Source organism: Ambystoma mexicanum, chromosome 12 (assembly GCF_040938575.1).
Source record: "Ambystoma mexicanum isolate Mex_15411 chromosome 12, UKY_AmexF1_1, whole genome shotgun sequence".
Classification (NCBI taxonomy): domain Eukaryota; kingdom Metazoa; phylum Chordata; class Amphibia; order Caudata; family Ambystomatidae; genus Ambystoma; species Ambystoma mexicanum.
Window position 1 is genome coordinate 1,219,929,978 of NC_090936.1, and position 21,055 is coordinate 1,219,951,032.

A 21,055-nucleotide genomic window follows, 5' to 3' on the forward strand; every position below is an offset into this window, starting at 1 on the left:
ATCTGAGGAAATTTCCAAACCGTCAGTCCCGACAAACTTTCATGAGAGCTCGTTTGAATATCATTGCAATAAATGAAATCCGAGCTATTAGAGGGATTTCGACCTCAAACTTATGCTGGTTTTGTGAGACGACTGACCAAAAGGAACCCATCAGACATCTCCTTTTGAACTGCAATGGTCTGGAGAAAGAGAGATCGACTCATATGATACATCTGTTCAAGGACATATCTTATTATGATGAGATTTGGTGGAACCGCTTAATGGAGGGAGAGAGGATGCCAGAGACCATCGCAGTGACCCAATTCCTGCAGAAAATTGATCTTATGAAACCTTAGAAATAGTTCATTTTCATTCTCATCTTCTTTCCTCTCTCTCCCTTATTAGGAACTTTCAGGATCGTCTGTTTTCCTATTAATGAAGGATGTAAATGTGCAAACATTTTAAATAAAAAAAACTGTTTTTATTTCCCACTTCATTCGATATTTAGTTTGACTTGAACGTTAAATTTGATCATGAAATTAGGAAAGTATGCTGTTTATATGTATTTTTACATTTCTGATATTTTCTAGAATACGAGATCTATTGAATTTACGACATATATTTTGTACATTGTAAATTGTGTGTGCTTACTGTTCTGTGAATGTTAGTCAATATTTGGAAATTCACTAACTGAACAGTGGCGCGTAGTCTGGTCTCTGATACAGCAACTTCATGCCTGAGGCCCTCTCTGTGCCGCAGCTGCACCCCTATTATAACTTATCCCAGAATGTCCAAGGAAGAGCTACGATGCCTGAATATGATCTTCAGACTGCCGTCCCCTTCTTCTGAAATGCCTTGAAAATCCTTTGGAGATGCTAAGCCCTTTAGAAAACTCTTACCCCAGTTGTTTATCATTGGGTGCCATATTTTGGTTTATCGATGTAGTCCTCCTTGAAAGGCAAGGGATGTGATTACATTCTCTGTGCTATTTGCCCTGAAAAGCGTACTGGACTGTACTGTACTGGACTGTAAATGAGGGTTGCTGTGCATTTCTCTTTTCAGCTGGGCGAGATGACACTAAGTGATAATGCCAGCCTTTGTTTGATGAGTATCGTTGGTCAGCTTGCCAAGCTTGGCTACACCGAGGGCGAGTATAAAGAAATAATCCAGCAGACACTGTTGGAGGCCCTACGAAAAGGACTGAAGAGCCAATCTGAGGTAAGGGGTTCATGAATGCTGGGACTCTCCTGCCGTTTATTATAGTTTTCTGCTCAATATATATATAGTTCAGGGTGATTTAGCCTCCATCCATAACATATGGAAGAGTGACTTCACCCCGCATCCAGAGCACTTGAAATCACACCCATGCAAGCCTTCATTTTTTGTACCCATTTTAACCCAAAAGATCCATTGATTAGCAATTGCAAAGTTGTTGTCTTTGAATCGTCCAGTAGTCAAAGACGTTATTAAATTCCTGTTAGTCTCTTACTTGCAGCCGGGATGCATTTATCCCGCATTGGAATATGCACTGCCTTTCAAGCCTTCCTCTTGAAACCTCTAGAGCATGACACATGTGACCTGATTTTTGCAGAATGTCCAGCAAGACTACACAACCTTGCTATGCTGCTTGATCCGTACCTTCCCAAATCACCCAGAGTTTGAAGACTTGGTTCAGCTCACAGACCTCAATGACCCCGAGATGGACTTCTTTGAGAACATGAAGCACATCCAGGTTAGTAGACGGTGTTTCTGTAGCTCTCCACTCATTCATCAAACAGGATTGGGATTTGCAGTCTTATTGTTTTGACACTGGTCTGGTGCTTTACTGTCCAGCTCCTGACATACCAAGAAAGCCAATAGAGAACATACATTTTCAAATAGTCTGTATAGCTTTAGTTAGAAAACTGGAACAACTACAAGGTGAGCTGGTAACACAATCTTGTAAAAACAAAATAATTTAACAACAAAAAAACAAATTCAGTTAATTTTAACGTTCTTATTTGACCACCTTCTTACATGTTCAGCACATATTGTTCGTTTTCCAGAATTCCTTGTCCTTTGAAATGTTTGTAATTCTAACTAATCCATTTAGTTTCGTTTATAAAATATGCAATGATTACAGTTTCATATAGCATGACTAATACATTTGTTAGGATCCTGAAGAAACTGCAGTAGCTGCTGGCCCCACTGACCCTCTAAAGCGTCCAATACACAGCCCTTGTAATACAGGCTATGCGTTGTTCACTCAAGAGGGAACGGGGAATGGGACAACAATAATAAAACAGGATCTCACAGCAGATTCCTCTTGGAACGAGACCTGAAACGAGAGAGCATATTAATTACTCAATGGGTTCCTTATAGTAATGGGCGTAGTCACTGATGACATTATTTGAATCGGATTGTGCATTTAGTCATCGGGTTGTTAGGGTTTCAATCGCTTCGGATGGTCGTGGTTGGTATTACAGAAAGAGCCACGTTTTTAGAGCTTTGCTGAATGTCATATAGTTTGGGTGTGTTGAATACGTGGGGGAAGCAAGTTCAGAGTCAGGGCCATGGCTGAGAAGGCAGATCCTCCGATCCTGACAGAGTTGGTGGCTGGGATCACTAAAAGGAGGGCAGTGCTTGATCGTAGTATGTGGGATGGGAGATATGGTTGTAACTTTTCTTGCAGGTATAATGGGCCGGTCTTGTGCACAGCACTGTGAGTGATGAACAGGGTCTTGAAAGTGGTCCTTTGTCCGACTGGGAGCCAGTGGAGGGTTCAGAGAGCTGCAGAGATGTGGTCTCTCGGACTCAGGGCGAGGAGCAGTTTAGCAGCAGCGTTTTGCACTCTTTGGAGTTTAAGATGGTATGCTGGGGCTCCTAGGTACAGGGAGTTGGCATAGTCCAGTCTCGCCATTACAATAGTCATAACTGTGGCAAGTCTATTCGGGAAGGAGAGGTAGGGAAAGATGCGTCTGGGACGTTTGAGATGGATGGTAGTGACAACATTTAGACACAATGTTGATCTGACTGGAGAGGATTAGGCCAGAGTCCATAGTGTAGCCTAAGTTTTTTGTTACTGTCTAGGGTGGGCTGAGGGGGGAAGGTTTGGCCCATGGGAGTGGATGACGTAGAAGGGCAATGTTGCCGCACACCATGATTTCGGTTTTTGTGGGGTTTAACCCTTTAAGTGCCATGGATTTTTCCCCCCAGTGGCAAAACTTTTTTGGGTGATTTTGGTATGTCGCCATTCAATATCGCCATTCAATGCCTTGTATCTTTTTTGTTACATGAGATATCTCGGCCTAATTTGGCCCCTTTTAGGAATCCTAAGTTGCTGTAGGGGGGTGAGAGAAAATGAGCAAAACGGATGAAAATGTTGGGTTTTTTCAAACAAATGGCAATAAAATGATGTACAAAGAAGCCTGTGTTTTTTTCCTTTTACGAGCTTGGAACAAATGGTTTGCTCTGCTTTCAAGAACAGGTTGAGTGGAAACGAAAACAAATTATTTTGATGTGGTTATCAACCGTTTTGTGAGAGGTAGGCGATTTCGGCCATTTTTCCCCAATTGGACTTGCGTGGACGGAATGGAAGAAAAGGGTAGGAAAGCCGAATTTGAGGACAGAAAGGCATACATTTCTGAAAAGTAGACAAAATTCCAAGTTTAGGAAGGGGTGATTTGTGCTGGTCAGGCAACAACTAGGTAGGGGAAAAATCCATAATTTGGGGAAAAAGCGGGAAAATGACAGAAAAAAGGTATGTGCTGGACATGGTTGGCCTGGTACGGTAATGGCTTCTATGAATTTTGAGAAAAACAATGCTCCGCTACATTCCCCCGACTCTTGCAGTTAGGAAATAACACATTTTTTGTAATGTTTCATAAAACAAGCAATACCACAAGCCAAGAATCAGAGCCATGGTACGCAGGAGTTTTATGCTTACGGCCTGAACAGACGTACTTGGCATGTGTAAATCAGGAAAACCAATGTGGTGAGGAAGGGCAAGCATACATTTTTTAAAAGACCACAGACAGACCTTTTCAAGGGTAGGTGACATGTGCAGTTTACAAAAGAGTATGGCGCCTAAAGCAGCGACTACATGTAGGTCACATTTGGGAAATTAAAGGGTTGTGTGACAAAGGGCAGCAGCAAATGGATCGAAACGATATGAAGACCACGCAAACGCAACCAATGTCATACCTTCCCACGTTCCCACAGGTGTCCCGACGAAAATGGTACCTCACATGTGTGGGTGCACTTACCTGGGGGCAAAGGGGAGAGCCAAAAACACGGCTAACCCCAAGTCTTTTCCGACAGCAGAATTTGATGAATTTCGTGGAAGGGCGCACCATAGAGATATGGGCCTAGGGTGTCTAAGCCACCAAGGAAAACAGGGAACCCCATACATTTGCAAAAAGAGGACACCAGAGGGAATCCGCAGAGGTCTGACTAGCGCAAATCGGGCCAGAATGTATTACCTAGAAAGCCTGACAAAGTCTGAAATGTAGCGAAAAAACCACAATTTCCACACATTTCACTCGGCTAACCCACCGAAACACGCCACCAACAACACATGGCCTACTTTCCCACGTTCCCACAGTTGTCCCGACGGAAATGGTACCTCACATGTATGGGTGCTCCTACCATGGCTCAAAAGGAAAAGGGTAACCAACTAGTAACCCCAAGCCTTTCGGCACAGCACATTTTGTTCATGTGGGCAACCTACAGATTTGGGCCTAGGGTGTCGAAGCCAGCAAGGAAAACTGGGGACCCTATGCATTTCCGAAAAGAGGACAACAGTGGAAATCCGCAGAGGTATAGCTTGCGCAAATCGGCTCAGAATGTATGAAAAGCCCAGCAAAGTCCGAAATGTGGCGAAAAAAACTCAATTTCCACGCATTTCACTCGGCTCACCCACCGAAACACGCCGCCAACAACACATGGCCTACCTTCCCGCGTTCCCTCACGTGTTCCAATGAAAAGGGTACTTCACATGTGTGGGTGCACCTACCAGGGCGCAAGGGGAAAGCCTAAAACACGGCTAACCCCAAGTCTTTTCCGACAGCTGAATTTCACGATTTTTTCAGAAGGGGGCACCATACGATATGTGCCTAGGGTGTCCAAGACACCAAGGAAAACAGGGAACCCCATCCATTTCCGAAAAGGGGGCACCCGTGGGAACCCGCAGAGGTCTGACTTGAGCAAATCGGCCCAGAATGTATTACCCAGAAACGCAGACAAAGTGAACATTGTGTTTTTTTCCCCACCAAATATCACACTTTGTCTGGGATTGTGGGTAATAAATTCTGGGCCGCTTCGCACAAGTCAGACCTCTGTGTATTTCCACGGGTGTCCTCTTTTCAGAAATGCATGGGGTTCCCAGTTTTCCTTGGTTGCTTGGACACTCTAGGCCCATATCTGTATGGTATGCCCTTGTGAAAAAATCCTGAAATTCAGCTGTCACAAATGCCTTGGGGTTAGCTGTGTTTTAGGCTTTCCCCTTGATACCCAGGTAGGTGTACCCACACATGTGAGGTACCGTTTTCATCGGGATGCGGGAAGGTAGTCCATGTGGTGTTGACGGTGTGTTTCGGTGAGTGAACATAACGAAATGTCTGAGAATTGCCTCTGAAATTGGCTGGAAATAAAGACATTTCCCTCTGTCCACTCACCGAAACACGTTGCCAACAACAGATGTCATACCTTGCCGCGTTACCACAGGTGTCCCGACGAAAACAGTACCTTACATGTGTGGGTGCACCTACCAGGGCGCAAAAGGAAAAGGGTAACCCACTGGTAACATCAAGCCTTTCAGCACAGCACATTTTGTTCATGTGGGCAACCTACAGATTTGGGCCTAGGGTGTCGGAAAACAGGGAACCCCATGCATTTCTGAAAAGAAGACACCTGCGGGAATCCAAAGATGTCTAACTTGCGCAAATCTCCCCAGAATGTATTACCCACAAGCCCCGCCAAAGACCCACATGGGAGAAGGGTGCCCAAGGCCAGGGATATTACCGCTGACTTTGCTGGAGCTCTGGCTGGCCTGCGTTACAGCTTCTCCCCACCAGGGAGTCCCGGCAGTGTGCCAATACCTCTCTGAAGGGAAAAGCTGTAATGCAGCCCAGCCGCAACTCCAGGACGGTTGGAGGTGATGTCCCCGGCCTTGGACATCCATGCACCATGTGGGTGTACCGTCCCCTAAGCACAGCGGCAGCTCCAGGGATCTCCAGCAGGATCGCCATTCCTCCCCGGAGGTGACACCTGTAACGTAGCACAGCCAGAGCTGCAGCCTGGGCTTGCAGACGGACAACCCACATGGGAGGCATCCGCTCCCGGGGAAACACCAATGTTCTGCTAGCATGGGGGGCAATTTGTGGCCTGCCTTTGCAATTGTGTCCCAGCCCACCAAAATATCTGCCCAGCTGGCCTATTCCCACCCACACCACCAACAATCCAGTCCCAGTCTCACCCACCCCACTGACAGTGGGCCCTAACCATAGAATAATGAAAAACAATACTCACATAACGTTGCAGCTGCTCGCGTACAAAAAGCTGCAAACAAAACAAAATGTGTTACCTACGGTCACACCAGCAAAAACAAATCAATACTTTCAAAGCATGCCCCCCACTTGCAAGCCATCCCTGGTGGTCTACTGAACCTCACCCCCCACCCTCCAGTGAAAACCCATTTGCCCCTTCCTATGGGCAGATAACTGCCCCCCAAGGGAGGGCTGCATGAGATGAGATGCCCTCCCCACACTCCATTTGGGGTGGGGGGAGAAGCCCACCCCGAAACGTCAGACAGGCCCCCCAGTGGGTGGGGCAATAAGGTTTGGGCACCCTGGGGCCAGATTGGCACACCAATGTGCCCCTCTGAGCCAAGGCAAATTTGGTAAACAAAGAAAAAAATTGAAAATGGCAGACTGCACTTTAGGGGGGATGAGGGGCACCCTACACCACTGGGGAATTTTGTAATGTGAAGGGGGGTGCACCTCTCCACCCCCACCCCAATTGGAGGGGCCGGGCATGTCACGCAGCCCTCCCTGGGGGCAGATAAATGAGGGGGCTGTCCTGCACTCCTCCCTGGGGTCAGGTGTCCCTTCCTAGGAGCAGTTATCTGCCCCCAGCGAGGGCTGCATGACATGGCCCCCACTCCATTGTGGGTGGGGGCTAGGAGGGGGGTCACCACCCCTTCCCATTAGAAAATTCCCTGTCGGTTTGGGGCGCCCCACAGCCCCCCTAAAATGCGGTCTACCATTTTCACCTTTTTCCTTTGGTAACCCAACTCCCATTGGCGCAGATGGGCCAAATAGTCTGCCAATCTGGCCCCAGGGTGCCCAAACCTTACTGCCCCACCCACTGGTGGCCCTGTCCCACAATTTCTGGTGGCCCTCTCCCACCTCACCCCAAATGGGCCTCCCTGGGCTTCATACAAACTGCTGCGTGAGGTACACCCCCCTCCTCCCATCTGGCCCCAGGGGTCTCCATACATGTGGCCCCATGCTTTGGGGCTTCGTGGGGGAGAGGGCCGCTTACCTAGTAAGCAGCCCCCCCTTTCCCCGCTTCTAAATGGGATCCTGGTGGTCTAGTGGCCATTGCTAGTCACGGATCGAGCGTTCTGCGCCAGATCCGTGACTAGCAATGCTGTCACACAGGGTGTCGTTGGAAGGGGGACAATCTCCCCTTTCCAAGGACACAACCCAAATAAAAATCCATGGTGGCTAGGGTCCCCAACCCCTTCCCCTTCCCATTTCATTCATTTTTTTTGTGCATTTTTTTCCTATTGCCCCCTGCCCCAGGGGTCTCCATACATGTGGCCCCATGCTTTGGGGTGTCAGGGGGGGTGGGGGGAGCATTTACCTAGTAAGCAGCCCCCCCCACCCCCTGTACTCAAAAGACAACCCTGGTGTCTAGTGGCATTGCTGCCCATGGATCGAGCGATCTACGCCCGATCCGTGAGCTGCAATGCTTACACAAATGGTGTCGTTGGAAAGGGGAGAATCTCCCCTTTCCAACGACACCTGCCTCGATCTCCGGCTTGAAATACAGCTGAAGATCGAGGCAGAGGGAGAAGGGCACTCACCTTCTCTCTTCACCGCGGCAGCCCGAAATGGCTGCCGCAGTGAAATTGAAGGTAATCCAGCCCCCTGGAAATGAGGGGGGACCTCCCCCTCACATAGCCCGGGGGTTGGATTACAGTTTTAGGCGATCCCTGCTTTGCAGGGATCGCTCATAACAAGATGTCAAATAGGACGAGCTATCTCGTCCTTGGCACTACGGAGGTAAGTTCAAGGATGACATATCTCGGCCTTGGCACTTAAAGGGTTAAGAGGAGGTGGTTTATTGTCATCCATCGGTCAATGTCTGGAAGACCGGCTTCGAGGTCGGCTGGGGGTTGATGCCTGAATTGCAGATTTTTAGGATGATTTGGGTATCGTCTGCGTAGTTATAGCACGAGATGTTGTGCAAGCGGATGAATCCAGGAAGGGTGGACATATAGAGTATGAATAGGAGAGCAGATAGGCATGCGTCTTGCGGTACTCCAATATTAACCGAGCGAGCAGCTGAGACAAATGGGAGGCGGAGGGTTATTTGTTTCCTGTTGCTAAGGAAAGAGGCGATCCACTTGAGCGCAGTACCACGGATTACAAGGGAGTGGAGGCGGTCAAGGAGGATTGAATGGTTAACCATATGAAAGGCTGCAGAGAGATCGAGGAGAATTAGTGCAGCGCAACCTTCGGAGTCTGCAATGACCTTAAGATCATCCCAGATCAAGGTCAGAGTGGTTTCTGTTCCATGTCGCGGTTTTGAAGCCTAATTGTACGGGGTCGAGGATGTTGTTGGATTCTAAAAGGGCGTTTAGCTGGGAGTATGCTGTTCGGTCCATGACTTTTGCAAGGAATCTGGTGTTCGACATGGGTCTCTAGTTCTTGGGGTCGAGGGATGGCTTTTTAAGAAGAGGCTTGACATGTGCAATATTGAAGGAATCGGGGAAGATGCCAGAGCTGAAGGGGTCATTTAATATGGTTCTTGCATATTCTGCTGCGCAGGTAGACGAGAATATTTCTTTTAGGATAGAAGCGGGCGGGGCTGAGGGGTGTGGGGGCAGAAAGTTTGATGGAGATGGGTTTGAAGGAGTCGAAGGTGGGGGAATTGGGGGTCGGGCGATGGGGGTGGAGAGGAGGGACAGTTTGTTGTTAAGGGAGGTCGTCCTGTCAAGAGCGTTGGTGTAGAAGTACACGGGGCTGCAGAGTGATTGAGATGGGGTTGATTGGGTAGAGGTTCAAGTGAGTTTGACGAATTCAGATATGATTCTGTGGAGTTCTTTGCTGCGGTTTTCACAGTTGAGGATTAGTTTGTTGTAATAGGCTTTTTTGGCTTTTCGGATTTCAGCTTTGTACTTACGATGGTGCAAGGCGAATATGGATCGGCTGAGATCGGTGTTTGATGCTCGCCATTTGTGTTCCAGAGAATTATTTTGTTTTTTGGCGTTCCTCAGTTGGTGCGTGAACCATTTGGGGAATGGTCTTTTGTGCGAGTGTTAGGCAGAAACCTGTGCAGTTCCCTATGGGACCACTGCAAAAGATTTAGGACTACAGGTGTTTGGCAGTAAACCCACTTGGTAGCAGTCTGTACCACACAGATTCACTTGGTAGCTGTGGCTGAGCAGTCAGACTTCCCTCAAGAAGAGTTAGGCAGTATACAGAGTATTCACAATAGGCCAAGAGAACACAATAGAACAAGTAAACACTGACCAGGGCTTGGTGTAAAAGAGATATAATTATTTATTTAAAACCACATTTAGAAAAACACACAGGCACTAATAGTAAGCAATTCAGAAACAGTCACTAAAAGATATACACTCCCTTAAAAGAATATTAGACAAGTCTTAAGTAAAGCTCCACTTATTTTCCAACAGCGGTGAGCGCTTAACGTAGATGGCACTCCAATATTTCGTTTTAAAAAGGGAGAGAAAAGCGGAGAATAAATTGAAACAGTTCCCAACACTTGTTCACGAACACAACAAGAGAGGAAGGCAAAGTAACACCGTGAATTCAGTCAGTAGGCCGGATCCGCTTTAAGAGGATCAAAACGAAATGTGTCCAAGGTCACACGGTTGCAGTGCGTCTTGTAACGGTTCAAAAAGGAGTTGGACCAAACAAAGGGACCAGTTACAGGGTCAAGGCGGCCAGCCCAGTCCAGAAGGTTAAGGGGTTATTACCTTGTAGCAATCTTTAGAAAGGGAGGCCTGGCGAACACGGTACCTTAAAGTGGTGAGAATACTCCAGCGGGGGCAGTTGTTCCTGGCAGCGGATGCAAGTCGGTGCTTCGTCCGGGGGAAGAGAGGATCTCGTCGGGGAGGAAGACAGGAGTCCGTTGCACTGCCAGGGAAGAAACCAGCCGCAGAGTTTCTCAGGTACAAGGAGTGGTCCGTTGATTCGCGGTTCAGTGGTAAGTGGCTATCCGGCCGCCGGGGTGCTTGGCACGGGCAGTTCGACCACAAACCGATCTGGGGTGCGAAGAAAGAAGCTAAACTGGTTGTGCCCACCGGTCAGAGGAAGAAGCCTCTCCAGCCGGGAGATCTTCTCTGTCGTCGGGAAGTGGTGAGTCGGTTCCGCAGGGCTCCACCGGTGGTTTCGTCATGGTAGGTCGGCTCAGCTTCTCGCTCGTCGGATTCTCAGGTCCTGTGGCGGCTTCTGAAGTTCCAGTCCCCAAAGCCCTGCTTTTTATGCAGCATACCCCCATTCACTCAGCCTAGCTGTCACTCAAACATGCTAAGTGGTGAGCCGGCCGGCTCACCACTTGGGCCAATCACACAAGAGTGCGACTTGAGTTACCAAGATAACTCAGTCCAGGGTGCCTAAACCCCCTCCCACACTCCCTGTGGTACCCAGACAGAGTGGCACCACTTTTGGAGGCTTCTGTGGAGAATCCCGCCAAAAAGTGGAACAAAGGGCTCGACTTGGGTTGGAGTCGCAGAAGAGAACACAAACGCCATTTTAGAATCGAGTCCTGGCAAAAAATACCAACCGGCGAATTAATATTAAATAAACCAGCGGTATGTTCGAGGCTATGAGAATTAAATAATTAAAGTTGGTAGCCTCGAACAATGGGAAAATCCCATAGGAATATATTTGCGGTCGAATATAAAAAGTAGTATCCACTGCCACCAGCCAAAACTCGATCAGGGGGGATGGAGACGGGCCCCCTCGACTAACAGACCCCGGGGCAATCGATTTGCCCCAACCAGTACGTCCACAATATGATGGTTTGTACTGGTTTCTGTTAATAATTTGGGACTAGTAAAGCCAATGGTGACTTTACATGCCCTGGGAGACAGTAGTCAGTCCCAGGATATAGAGTCTATGGTGGGGTGTCACCCCTGTGTTACTGCACGGAGGGTGCTGTGTAACACACATAGGAAAAACACATGAGACCCTATGGAGTAATGGACCCCATAGCCCATAAAACACATTACCAATCAAAGGAATACCATGAATCATGTCCAAGAGTGGGAGAAAAAGAGTCTCACTCTTGGCAGGAGGAAAAAACAAACTCCAGAAATCCAGCAAAGCTGCTGGGGGACTCACTAGGTTAGGAAATTCAGCCTAAAGAGAGAAGTCTCCCCAACAGCGAGGAAGCAGGGCACGAGGGGGTGAGAGGAATTAGTGATTCATTAAGCCAAGAGTCGAAGGAGTCGATGGTTAAGGATCTGGCTGGGGGTGTGAGTGGGGTGGAGGGGGGTGGGCATTGTAGGGGATCTTAGATGTAGGGCTTCGGCAAGGTCAGGAAGGATCTTCACTTTGTTCCAGCATTTGAGGTTTTAGGGGGAGACCAAGAGGGGTTTAGGGGGAGGGGTGAGGATAGAGAAGGGGATGACAAAGTGATCGGTCTAGATGAGTGGTTTGGGGGGGGATAAATAAATCGGGTCATGAGAGCCGAAAATTGTATCAAGGGTGTGCCCCTTATAGTGGCTTTGACCAGTCATATGGAGGGAGAGGTTGAGCGCATCAAGACTGTCGATCAGAGGATGGGTCATGGGGTTGGTGGGAATGTCCATCCAAATATTGAAATCTCCAAGGAGAGTCAGAGAGGGGTGATTTACTTGAATGGTGGCTACAGATTCACAGAGGTTGTTGGAGAAATGTCTGTTGTAACCAGGGTGTCTGTAGATGAGTAGGAAGCTGTGGGAGAAAGTCGGAGGTAGAGAGAGTTTAACTAGAAGGGATTCACATGAGGGAATGCATGGCCGAGATTCGACGAGTGAAACTGAGAAATGAGAATTGAAGAGGACTGCCACTCCGCCTCCTCTGGAGGGTCTATTATGTGGGATGAGCGAGTAGCCGGGGGGGGTTGGGGGGGCTTCATGTGCAACAGGGGCAAAGTCGTCGTAGAACTATGTTTCGGTGATAAAGACGAGGTCGGGCTTGTCAGAGGACAGGAGGTCGAAGATGCTGTGTCTGTTTTTCTCTACAGAGCAGGCATTGAAAAGGATGCAGTTGACTTCGATGGCGGATATGGTCTTAATGGAGGTCATCGGGTGGGAGCAGTAAGAGCTTGGAGGGGGGATGGGGGGTGTAACATTCTGGGTTGTTGAGACGGGGAGAGGTGGGATAGTGAGGGGCAGGGTGCCAGTGGATTTTGAGTGACGGGCGATGGGGTTACGTCGGTGGAGGCTGGGAAGAGTAGGCGGGCGGAGGAGGATATGTGAGGGGTGTGGCTAGAGTCGAGGAGGGCGGGCAAGTGTATAGATGGTCAGTGGGTGTGATGGGGTTTTAGGGGGCTAGAAGTTGGAATGAGTCTTGAAGGATTTGGGGAATCTGGTGTGCGGGGTGAGAAGTCGAGAGAGAGGGGGTGGAAGCAGGGGGCGTGAGCGGGGGGTTAGGGGGAGTGTGAGGGGGGTAGGGGAGGGAGAGATTGGGAGGGTGCGTTGAGGTAGAAATGGTGAGGAGTAGAGAGTCGAGGAGGCGGACCAGTCTCATTTTCTACTTTTTGTGAGTTCTGGTGCTATAGGGGTGTGAGTGAGGGGGAGGGAGATGAAGCTACCGTTCTTGTGAGGGCAAGATGTGCTGCTTTTAGAGAGGGGATTGGATATGAAGGGGGGGTTTGTTGGCGGGGGTCGAGAAGCGGTTAAGGGGATGGGAGGGGAGGTTTGGGGTGGTGGGTGAGAGGGAGTGGAGTTCTCTGGGTTAGGGGGGAGGCACTGGGGGGTACGGGGGAGCGAAAGGGAGGTAGGGATGTTCATTGGAGGGTACATGGAAGGAGTGGAGGAGGTGGTGGGTTTGCGCTGTTTGCTTCGAGGGGTCTTGGCGTGGGGTATCGGGGAGTTCTCAATAGCGGTCAGAGGGAGGGTGGAGGACGATGAGTTTGGGTGGGAAGAGAGGTGGGGGAATAGGCTTCTGGAGAGGGAGGTAATTGGCGCAACAGACTGCACCTCTGATTTTAGAATTGGATGCTGGGTGGTGGTAGGAGAGTGGGCGGGTGGCATCAGGGTGTAATGAAGTGCGAGGGAAGGTGTCTAGGGTTGTGCTCAGGGAGCAGATAGAGGGGGTGCTAGAGCGCGGCCAGGTGCCGTGAGGGGTGAGTGAGGAGGGGGGGTTAGGGATCGGGACGGGTGGGAGAGCGGGATTCTTGTGAGTCAGTGTCTCCATCTGGTGTTTGGAAGCTAGGGGTTGAAGAACTAGTGGTGGTAGATGGGGCCCTGGATGTACAACCTGTGACTAAGGTCTGGACGCCGTGGAAGTTGGAGAGGGTTAAAGAGGGTGGGGATAGGGTGGTGGTCAAGGGGCACTTAAAACGTAAGCAAGCGAATTGCAGTACTATCTCAGGCGGCAACTGTAGTTGTAGGGGGAATGAGTGAAGGCAATTTAATTCTGAAGCGTAGGTAGGTAAATCATAGTGCCACCTTAGTGGGTGATTTCATGTCAGAAACAGAGTAAATGTTCCAGGTTAAACCGAAATAATTCTCAGTATTTAGGACTGGGAGAATGCAGCACAGTAATATCGAAGGTCTACTATCTAGATGTGAAACAGGCTAGTAGAATCTTGGTGCACTATTTAGATGCCAAACAGGCTAACAGGAACCATATAGGAGTGTGTGACAGGCAGAAAACAATGCAGTACTCTCTTGGGCGCACTATTTGGATGGAATACTCACCTAGTAGTATCTAAGGTGCACTGTATAGATGCGAAACAGTCTGAGCAGGGACAATTACTAAGTGTTTGAGAGTGGTAGAATACGATTCAGTAGAGTCTAGATGTGAATACAGCAAAGTAGTGTCTAAGGCGCACTATCTAGATATGAACAGGCTAACCGGAACAATTTTAAGTGTGTGTGACAGGCAGAAAATAACACAGAAGTCTCTTGGGCGCACTATCTAGATGCGAGACAGGCTAACGGAACAATTTCTGAGTGTTTTAGACTGGCAGAATACAACACGGTAATGTCTAAGGCATTGTGGAAACTGACTGTGTGCTTAGTTGGCATTTGACAAACTGGTAATATTTCATTTTCCTTGGCATTTTGGCAACTGTCCATGTATGCTGTCTGTGACAAGGCTAGCTTGTAAAAACCGAGGATCTTGATGCTGAAACCAGAGTCCACCACTGGAAGATCCATTCCGAAGGAAGACGCCTGTAGCCACCGACTGAGTGACCGCTGCAGCTCCAGCCTTCACTTCTGTGTGACAGGGGAGATCCAGACCATATGACGTCCTCCCCTCGACTGGTGGGTCTAACCAGTCTGGAGACCAGCAGCTGTTTGAGCCTTTCCACAAGGAGATGCGACGTTTCATGCCTACAATATCCAAATTCCCTGAGACCTCTGGCATTGCTGCAGTGCATTGTCTCGTCAAGTGCGGTTCTGGCTGCAAATCTGTGGGCATCTGTCTGGGCCTAGAGAGAGACTATCCCGATCGTAGAAGTCCCCTTAGCTGAGTTGTGGACCGAGAGAAGGAAGAAAGTCTGCCAGGTGACAACAGTCGTTTCTACAAAGTCTGTGTCGTGCCTCCACAACCTGGTGCCGTGAAGATTGTCTGCTAGGCATCCATGTGACCGAGTCTGGCCGTCTGTTCCCGCCAAAGTTCCTTCTCCAGCCGCCAGCCAACTCGAGACCCAAACCATAGCTGCTGTAGTCTTACTTCGGGGGCCCACTGGTGACATTGTTGTTCTTCATCGTAGAAGGTACTGTCCCACACCTGGGTACTTACCTGGGCAGTTGTTACTGTTAGCTCCTAATGAGCTTTTTGAATCACATCGGTGTGGATTATCCAACCATGTTCTCCTGTGCCTAGGGACCTGTCCTAGAGGCTGAAAACCTGTAGGTGGCCTGCCTCCAACCCCCCCCCCCCCCAACCCCCAACGCTCAACCCTTTGAATCCAATTCCATTACTTGTTACGGAAAAACGTATTTTGATTTTTGGCAACATTGAAAGCGTCTGCAAATACCTATTGTATATATCTATGTGAACTGAGCTGCATTGAGCTGAACCTTGTACTAGTCTATATAATAAATAACCATATAATTATAGTGTGTGTAAGTGTTTCCTTGACCCTAAGTGTGCTCAAGTGTTTGTACTCAACTACAGCCCTTCTCCCTCCTAGAAATGTTAGGTCTAGAGAGATGCAGTCCCTGGTCTTGAGGCCCAGAATAAGTCTTGCAGTGTTATTCTGGATTAGTAGAAGGGGTGAAGGGAGGATTAAGGCAGATTGAGGAAGAGGCTGTTGCAGTAGTCTAGCCTAGAGAGGACCCGTTCTCTGGAGACATTGAGTTTATGGGGGAAGGTGAGTAAAGGGAAAATGCCTCTGAGGAGGTGCAGCTGAAAGTGGCCCTTCTTGGTAAGATCCGTTATTTGAGGAGAGGGAGGAGCCAAAGATGACACCAAGGTTTTTTGTCTCACAAGAGGGTCCATGTAGGGCGGCCAGAGAGTAGGAGAGAAGGAGGGAGCTGGGGTCCCAATGAGAAGTATCTCAGTCTTAATGGCATTAAGGCATAGATCGTTAGCGGCCAACCATGCCTGAATAGCAGTCAACCGGGAATGAGAGTTGAAGGAGAGGAGGCAGTGGAGGGAAGCTTCAAGGAGAGCTGCGTGTCATCCGCATAACAGTGGAAGTGAGGAGAGAAGGCAGAGATTAAATGGGCTTGAAGGGCAGGGTAGATGTTGAAGAGCCACGGCTAGAGGATAGAGACCTGAGGGACGCCGCAGGTGGCGAGTATGATGTAGTGAGAAAAGGGCCCAGTTGAACCTGGGATGGTGTCAGGATGATGGTCAGGATGTATACCTGGTCTTGGTTATATATAGTTTATATATGCAATTAGGTATTTATATTAGTTTAATGAGACAGGCATTCGTTTTTCTTTTTCCTCAATAACTTATTTATTTAGCATTTGTAGCGTGCGCCAAACCCGTAGGTATCCGGGCACTGGAAAGCGGGCAATACACATTAGAGTTACCACAGGCAACCATAAAAAACAATGGTTTGGCATAAGTAATATTACACATATTTACAGACATAAGATATTTACATATACATTTTTTCGTTTGTACATAATCAGTAATATTTACATGTGCAACCTTATTAACATAAGTAATAAGCAAATGATATAGCACAGATATATTCACATGAGCAGATTGTGTGGGATGAGACTGTGATCATGAAGTCACAAAGGCTAAGCCCGCACAATCTCTAACCACATGTGCCTCCTGATTACCTGCCTGCGTGCCTTCTTGTTTACCTGTATCTAATGGCCTGCAAGGCTACCACTGACTTGTATATAACAATGGTGTATTTTATTCCTGCATTTTGTATTTTCTCTGTACTGTAACTAAGCTTCGAAAATTCTTGTAAAGGCTGTGCCTTGATACCCCCGGTTACACTCGCGCATTATAAATAATAAAACAAACAAACATTGGAGGTGAGGAACTAGGCTTTAAGTTTTCTGTGGAATGAAGTGTGGGACGGGTCAGATCTAATGTCTAGAGTTAGGGTCTTCCAGCCTTTGGCTGCCGTAACTGGGAAGCTAGGTCCCACAGCCTTAGTTCTTTTGAATTTCTGGACAGAGAAAGGGAAGGCTGAAGCGGAGCGTGTGGCCAAGCTGTTTTGGATTAGAGTTAACAGATTGGTAAGATATTTAGGAGCTATGTTAATGGGGCATTTGTGGGTGGTTGCCATTGTTTTGAATTTGATCCGGTCCTGAACCGGAAGCCAGTGCTATTTGCATCTGATTTCAGAGATATGTTCTCTTCTTGGTATGCTTAGTGCTCCCCGTTGTTTCGAGTGACCTGTAGTTTTTTGATGCTGATAGTCGCAGTCCCTGCTAGGAGGATATTGAAATAGTCGAGTTTCGACAGAATGCGGGTTCTTGCTAATTTTGGGCAGCTGTCTGCAGATAACTAGGGTCTGCAGGCATTAATGAGTTTGGCTGTGTATGCTGCTGAAGAGATTATGGAATTTACTTTTCTTGAGAAGGTTAAGGAGGAATCCAAGTACACAGCCAGCGTTTTAACTTCTTTCAATACGTTAATGGTCTTTCCATCTATTCTGAAGTGTTTTATATTTGGGGTCAAGTTTTTTTACGTGTGTTTGGGTGCCTACCAGGAGTAGCTCCGTTTTGTTGTCGTTTAGACAAAGTTCATGTTGGGCCATCCAGGATTGGATCATCTGGTAAATGTCATTGAGGATGATGGAGTCAGTGTTGTAGTCTCCATTTAGATGACTTAGAATTTGCGCACCGTCTGCATAGTTTGTATAGGACACTCCACGCTCATTAAGGCAGTCGAATAGCAGCTTGGTGAATATGTTGAAAAGCGTTGGTGACACGCAAGATCCTTGAGGAACCCCGCAGGGAACGGGGGCGGGGTGGCGTTAGCTAGGTTCGAGAAAACTCTCATGGTGTGCTCGGAGAGGAATGATCTTATCCAGGCAATGGCATTGGGTGAGAAGTGTGCAGCACTGTCCAGGTGGTGGCATAGTATTTTATGATTTACTAAGTCAAATGCCGCAGAGAGGTCTAGGAGAAGTATGGCTAAGTTTCTGTTGTCAATTATGGTGTCCATTTGGTTTTTTAGGTCAAGGAGTGCCGTTTCTGTCCGTGTTTCGGTCAGAAACCTGATTGCCTTATTGCCGGAAGATGTGCCTAGCCCAAGGCAAGATGAAGGGAAGATTAGAAGGTTTTACAGATGAGGTCACCCTGGAATTCTGAGGTTACTTGGATTCTGAATTAAGGTTCTAAACTGCCTTTCATTGATTGTATATTGTATACCTTGAGGCTGGTCCTGTTTTGTTCAAGCTCCAGTTTTCAGGCCGATCTTCATGGGACATGATCCAGCTGCTTGGTGGGATCATTCATTTTTTCGAAAATTAGAATAAAGTGAGCTTGAGAGAGTGTAACTATTTTAGAAGATTATTAACTCTACAACTTGAACTTGGCACTAAAGACTTTTCCTGTGAGGCAGCAGTGAAGGGTTAACGTTTCCAACTCGCGTGTAATGCCTTTTTAAGTTCGGAGTTAAAAGGTAAAATATGCGAGTTAGCAGTAGCGACTTCCTTGGTGCTTAAATGAAGTCAGCTTAAGTGTTTTCAATGTGCGATCGTTGCTGCATGGAACTGAATGTTAATGGCTTCAACCCACATTCGTAATCCATAGAAGGAGCGGGGAGAGGTTGAATCTGACCAGCGTTTGCGAGCGGGAGAGAATGCCGGACTTTGCGCTGCCCCACGATACAGTAACTTGCGTTTGCAAGCCGGATTATGCCTAGGCTTCAGCGCGTACTGTGACGCATTGATAAGGCTTCGGTCTTCTTCGTTTCAGTTTGGCGCAAAGGAGAAGCTAAACTTCAGAAACGCTAGCAAATATAAACGGAGTGGGAACTCCATCTGTAATACGCTGATGCGCATTAGGTTTTTTTTTATTATAAATACAGTTAGGTTCTCCAATAGAGAGAGAGAGAGAGAGAGAGAATAATAAAACCAAAGCAACAATAACGTTACCTTACTTTAGGAAGACCAAGTACAGTTATGAAAGAAAACATTAGCCTTGCAGTCAGAAAGCTTAATTTGTCATTAGTTCTGATCTATTTTTAGATCAGGAGTAAGATACAGGTAGTGAAGTTCAAATGTGTGCAGAAGCACGAGTTAAGCAGCAACACTGTAAAAACAAAGATAACCTTTGTCAGAAGAGACTCGTATAAGAATTCAGGTAAAGAGGGAACCAAGGAGTTAAAAGAAGATGACCACATTCGGCTGTCTTTTAAGAAGAGGAGAAAACTCTGCTTTTCAAGAAGAATAGCTACAATTTGGAACTACAACCTCTACGCCAATAAGCAGAGGTTCCAGTTACGTTGTAGTAGTATGGGCTGGGGTGTCTAATTTGGGAAGAAAGATTTAAAGACAGATCAGTAATGCAATGTCCCTCTCGTTACAGGCCATAAGAATACTTGGGGTGTGATAAAACGCAGACCTGTTTTTTTTCTTGTTTTTTATTTGATCGCATTTCATTTTCCCTCTGGAGTGATAAGTGCACTGTTTGTTAATACTAGACAGTGGGCTGAACACTTTGGAGGGGGCGCAGGGCCAGCAGCTTCTGCGGGTTTCTTCAGGATCCTGACAGTCAGTCAGAGAGGAAGGAGGTCCACCAGTCCAGTGCCAGGTCTGTGATGCCAAGGGTATCACAGAGCCGGTTTATAAAGGTGTCATGATTGACCGTATCAAAGGAAGAGGAACAGTCAAGAAGGATGAAAATGGAAGGAGAGTTGTAATCGAGATTTAAGAGCAAGTCTTTACGGGTGTTCAGGAGAGCAGTTTCCATGCCTCTGGCAGCTCTGAAGCCAGACTGGTGTTTGTGGAGGCAACCAATAGGTTCAGTGTCGTTTCAGCTGGCAGAGTTTGCCCAGGAAGGGGGTAATGGAGATAGGGTGGTAGTCAGCTGGACAGGGGGGGTCGGCAGATGTCTTTTTAATAATAATAGAAATAATAATTTAGCATTTATATAGCACTACAAACCCTTAGGTATCTGAGCACTGCTTATTACCCACGGTGTGTGGTGTTCATTTATCGACCTCGGAAGGATGAAAGGCTGAGTTTGGCCCTGCTGGTTTTCAAACTTGCGTCAGCCAGCTCTGCACAGATGTCAAAGCGAGCGTTCTACTCGCTGTGCTATCGGACTGGCGGAGAGAGTGCACAGGGGAGTGCTTGAGTGGCGGGAAGGAGCCAGTGACACCAGTGGGATGGTGTCTATCCTGTGGGTAGGATGCATCCTTAATTGGGAGGTCACACACGTATGGACGGTGCAGTTGGGGTCAGGTGTGGGAGTAGAGGGTGGTGGGGTCTGGCCTGAATGTGTAGAAGCAGAAACACCCAGATTAGAAAAACCTGAATAGAGCAAGTATTGAAACAGGAACACCTAGATTTGGGACACCTGGACAGGAGAGAAATTCCTAAAATGGGGGCACGACCGACAATGCAGTAACACCTAGAGTTGGGACACCTGTATAGAGGGAGAAATGCCTAAATGGGGGTACAACAGTAAATGCAGAAACACCGAGATTTCGGATATCTTGACAGAGGGAGAAACGCCTAGTAGGGGGGCACAGCAGTAAGTGCAGTATCACCTAGATTCGACAACCGCGCCTTATATGGGAGCCCAAGAGTTAAAGAAATGATCCTTAACGGATGGAGTGTAGCAGTGCTAGGGACTGTTCCTTGCTAGCTAGCAAACCCTGGTAAGCCAAGTTGTGTCTGAGAGGGGCGGTAGGGCTTTCCGAATACAGCAATTGCTGTATTCCCCAACCAGACCACTCTTACCCTATTAGTTTCTGTTAGGTAAAGGTTTGGTACTCCACAAGCCTTATCACTTGGTATTGGGGACCCACCTCTTAATATAGGCCTGTACTATACAAGTCAGTATTTATTATAAATGTATTAACATTTATAAGGCGCACAAGAGCCCGGAGGCATCGTGGCGCTGTTACAAGACAACATGCTTAGTTACAAAATACATTCTGGATTAAATACAGAGAAAGATGGGGGAGGGTATGGGAGTCAGAGGTGCGAGTAAGGCTGTGTAAGTTGAACAGTGTGATTTTTAGCACTT

The 21,055-nt window shown here is 47.7% G+C and overlaps 1 protein-coding gene across 1 annotated transcript in view; it reads left to right on the forward strand.

Annotated features, from left to right (window-relative positions):
* UTP20 (UTP20 small subunit processome component) overlaps nt 1-21,055 on the forward strand; it is a 1,390,303-nt gene that overhangs the window by 873,032 nt on the left and 496,216 nt on the right. Inside the window, exons 36-37 of the mRNA XM_069629877.1 lie at nt 1,042-1,197; nt 1,571-1,711. Of these exons, the coding sequence (XP_069485978.1) occupies nt 1,042-1,197; nt 1,571-1,711 (297 nt within the window). The remainder of the gene's footprint in view (nt 1-1,041; nt 1,198-1,570; nt 1,712-21,055) is intronic.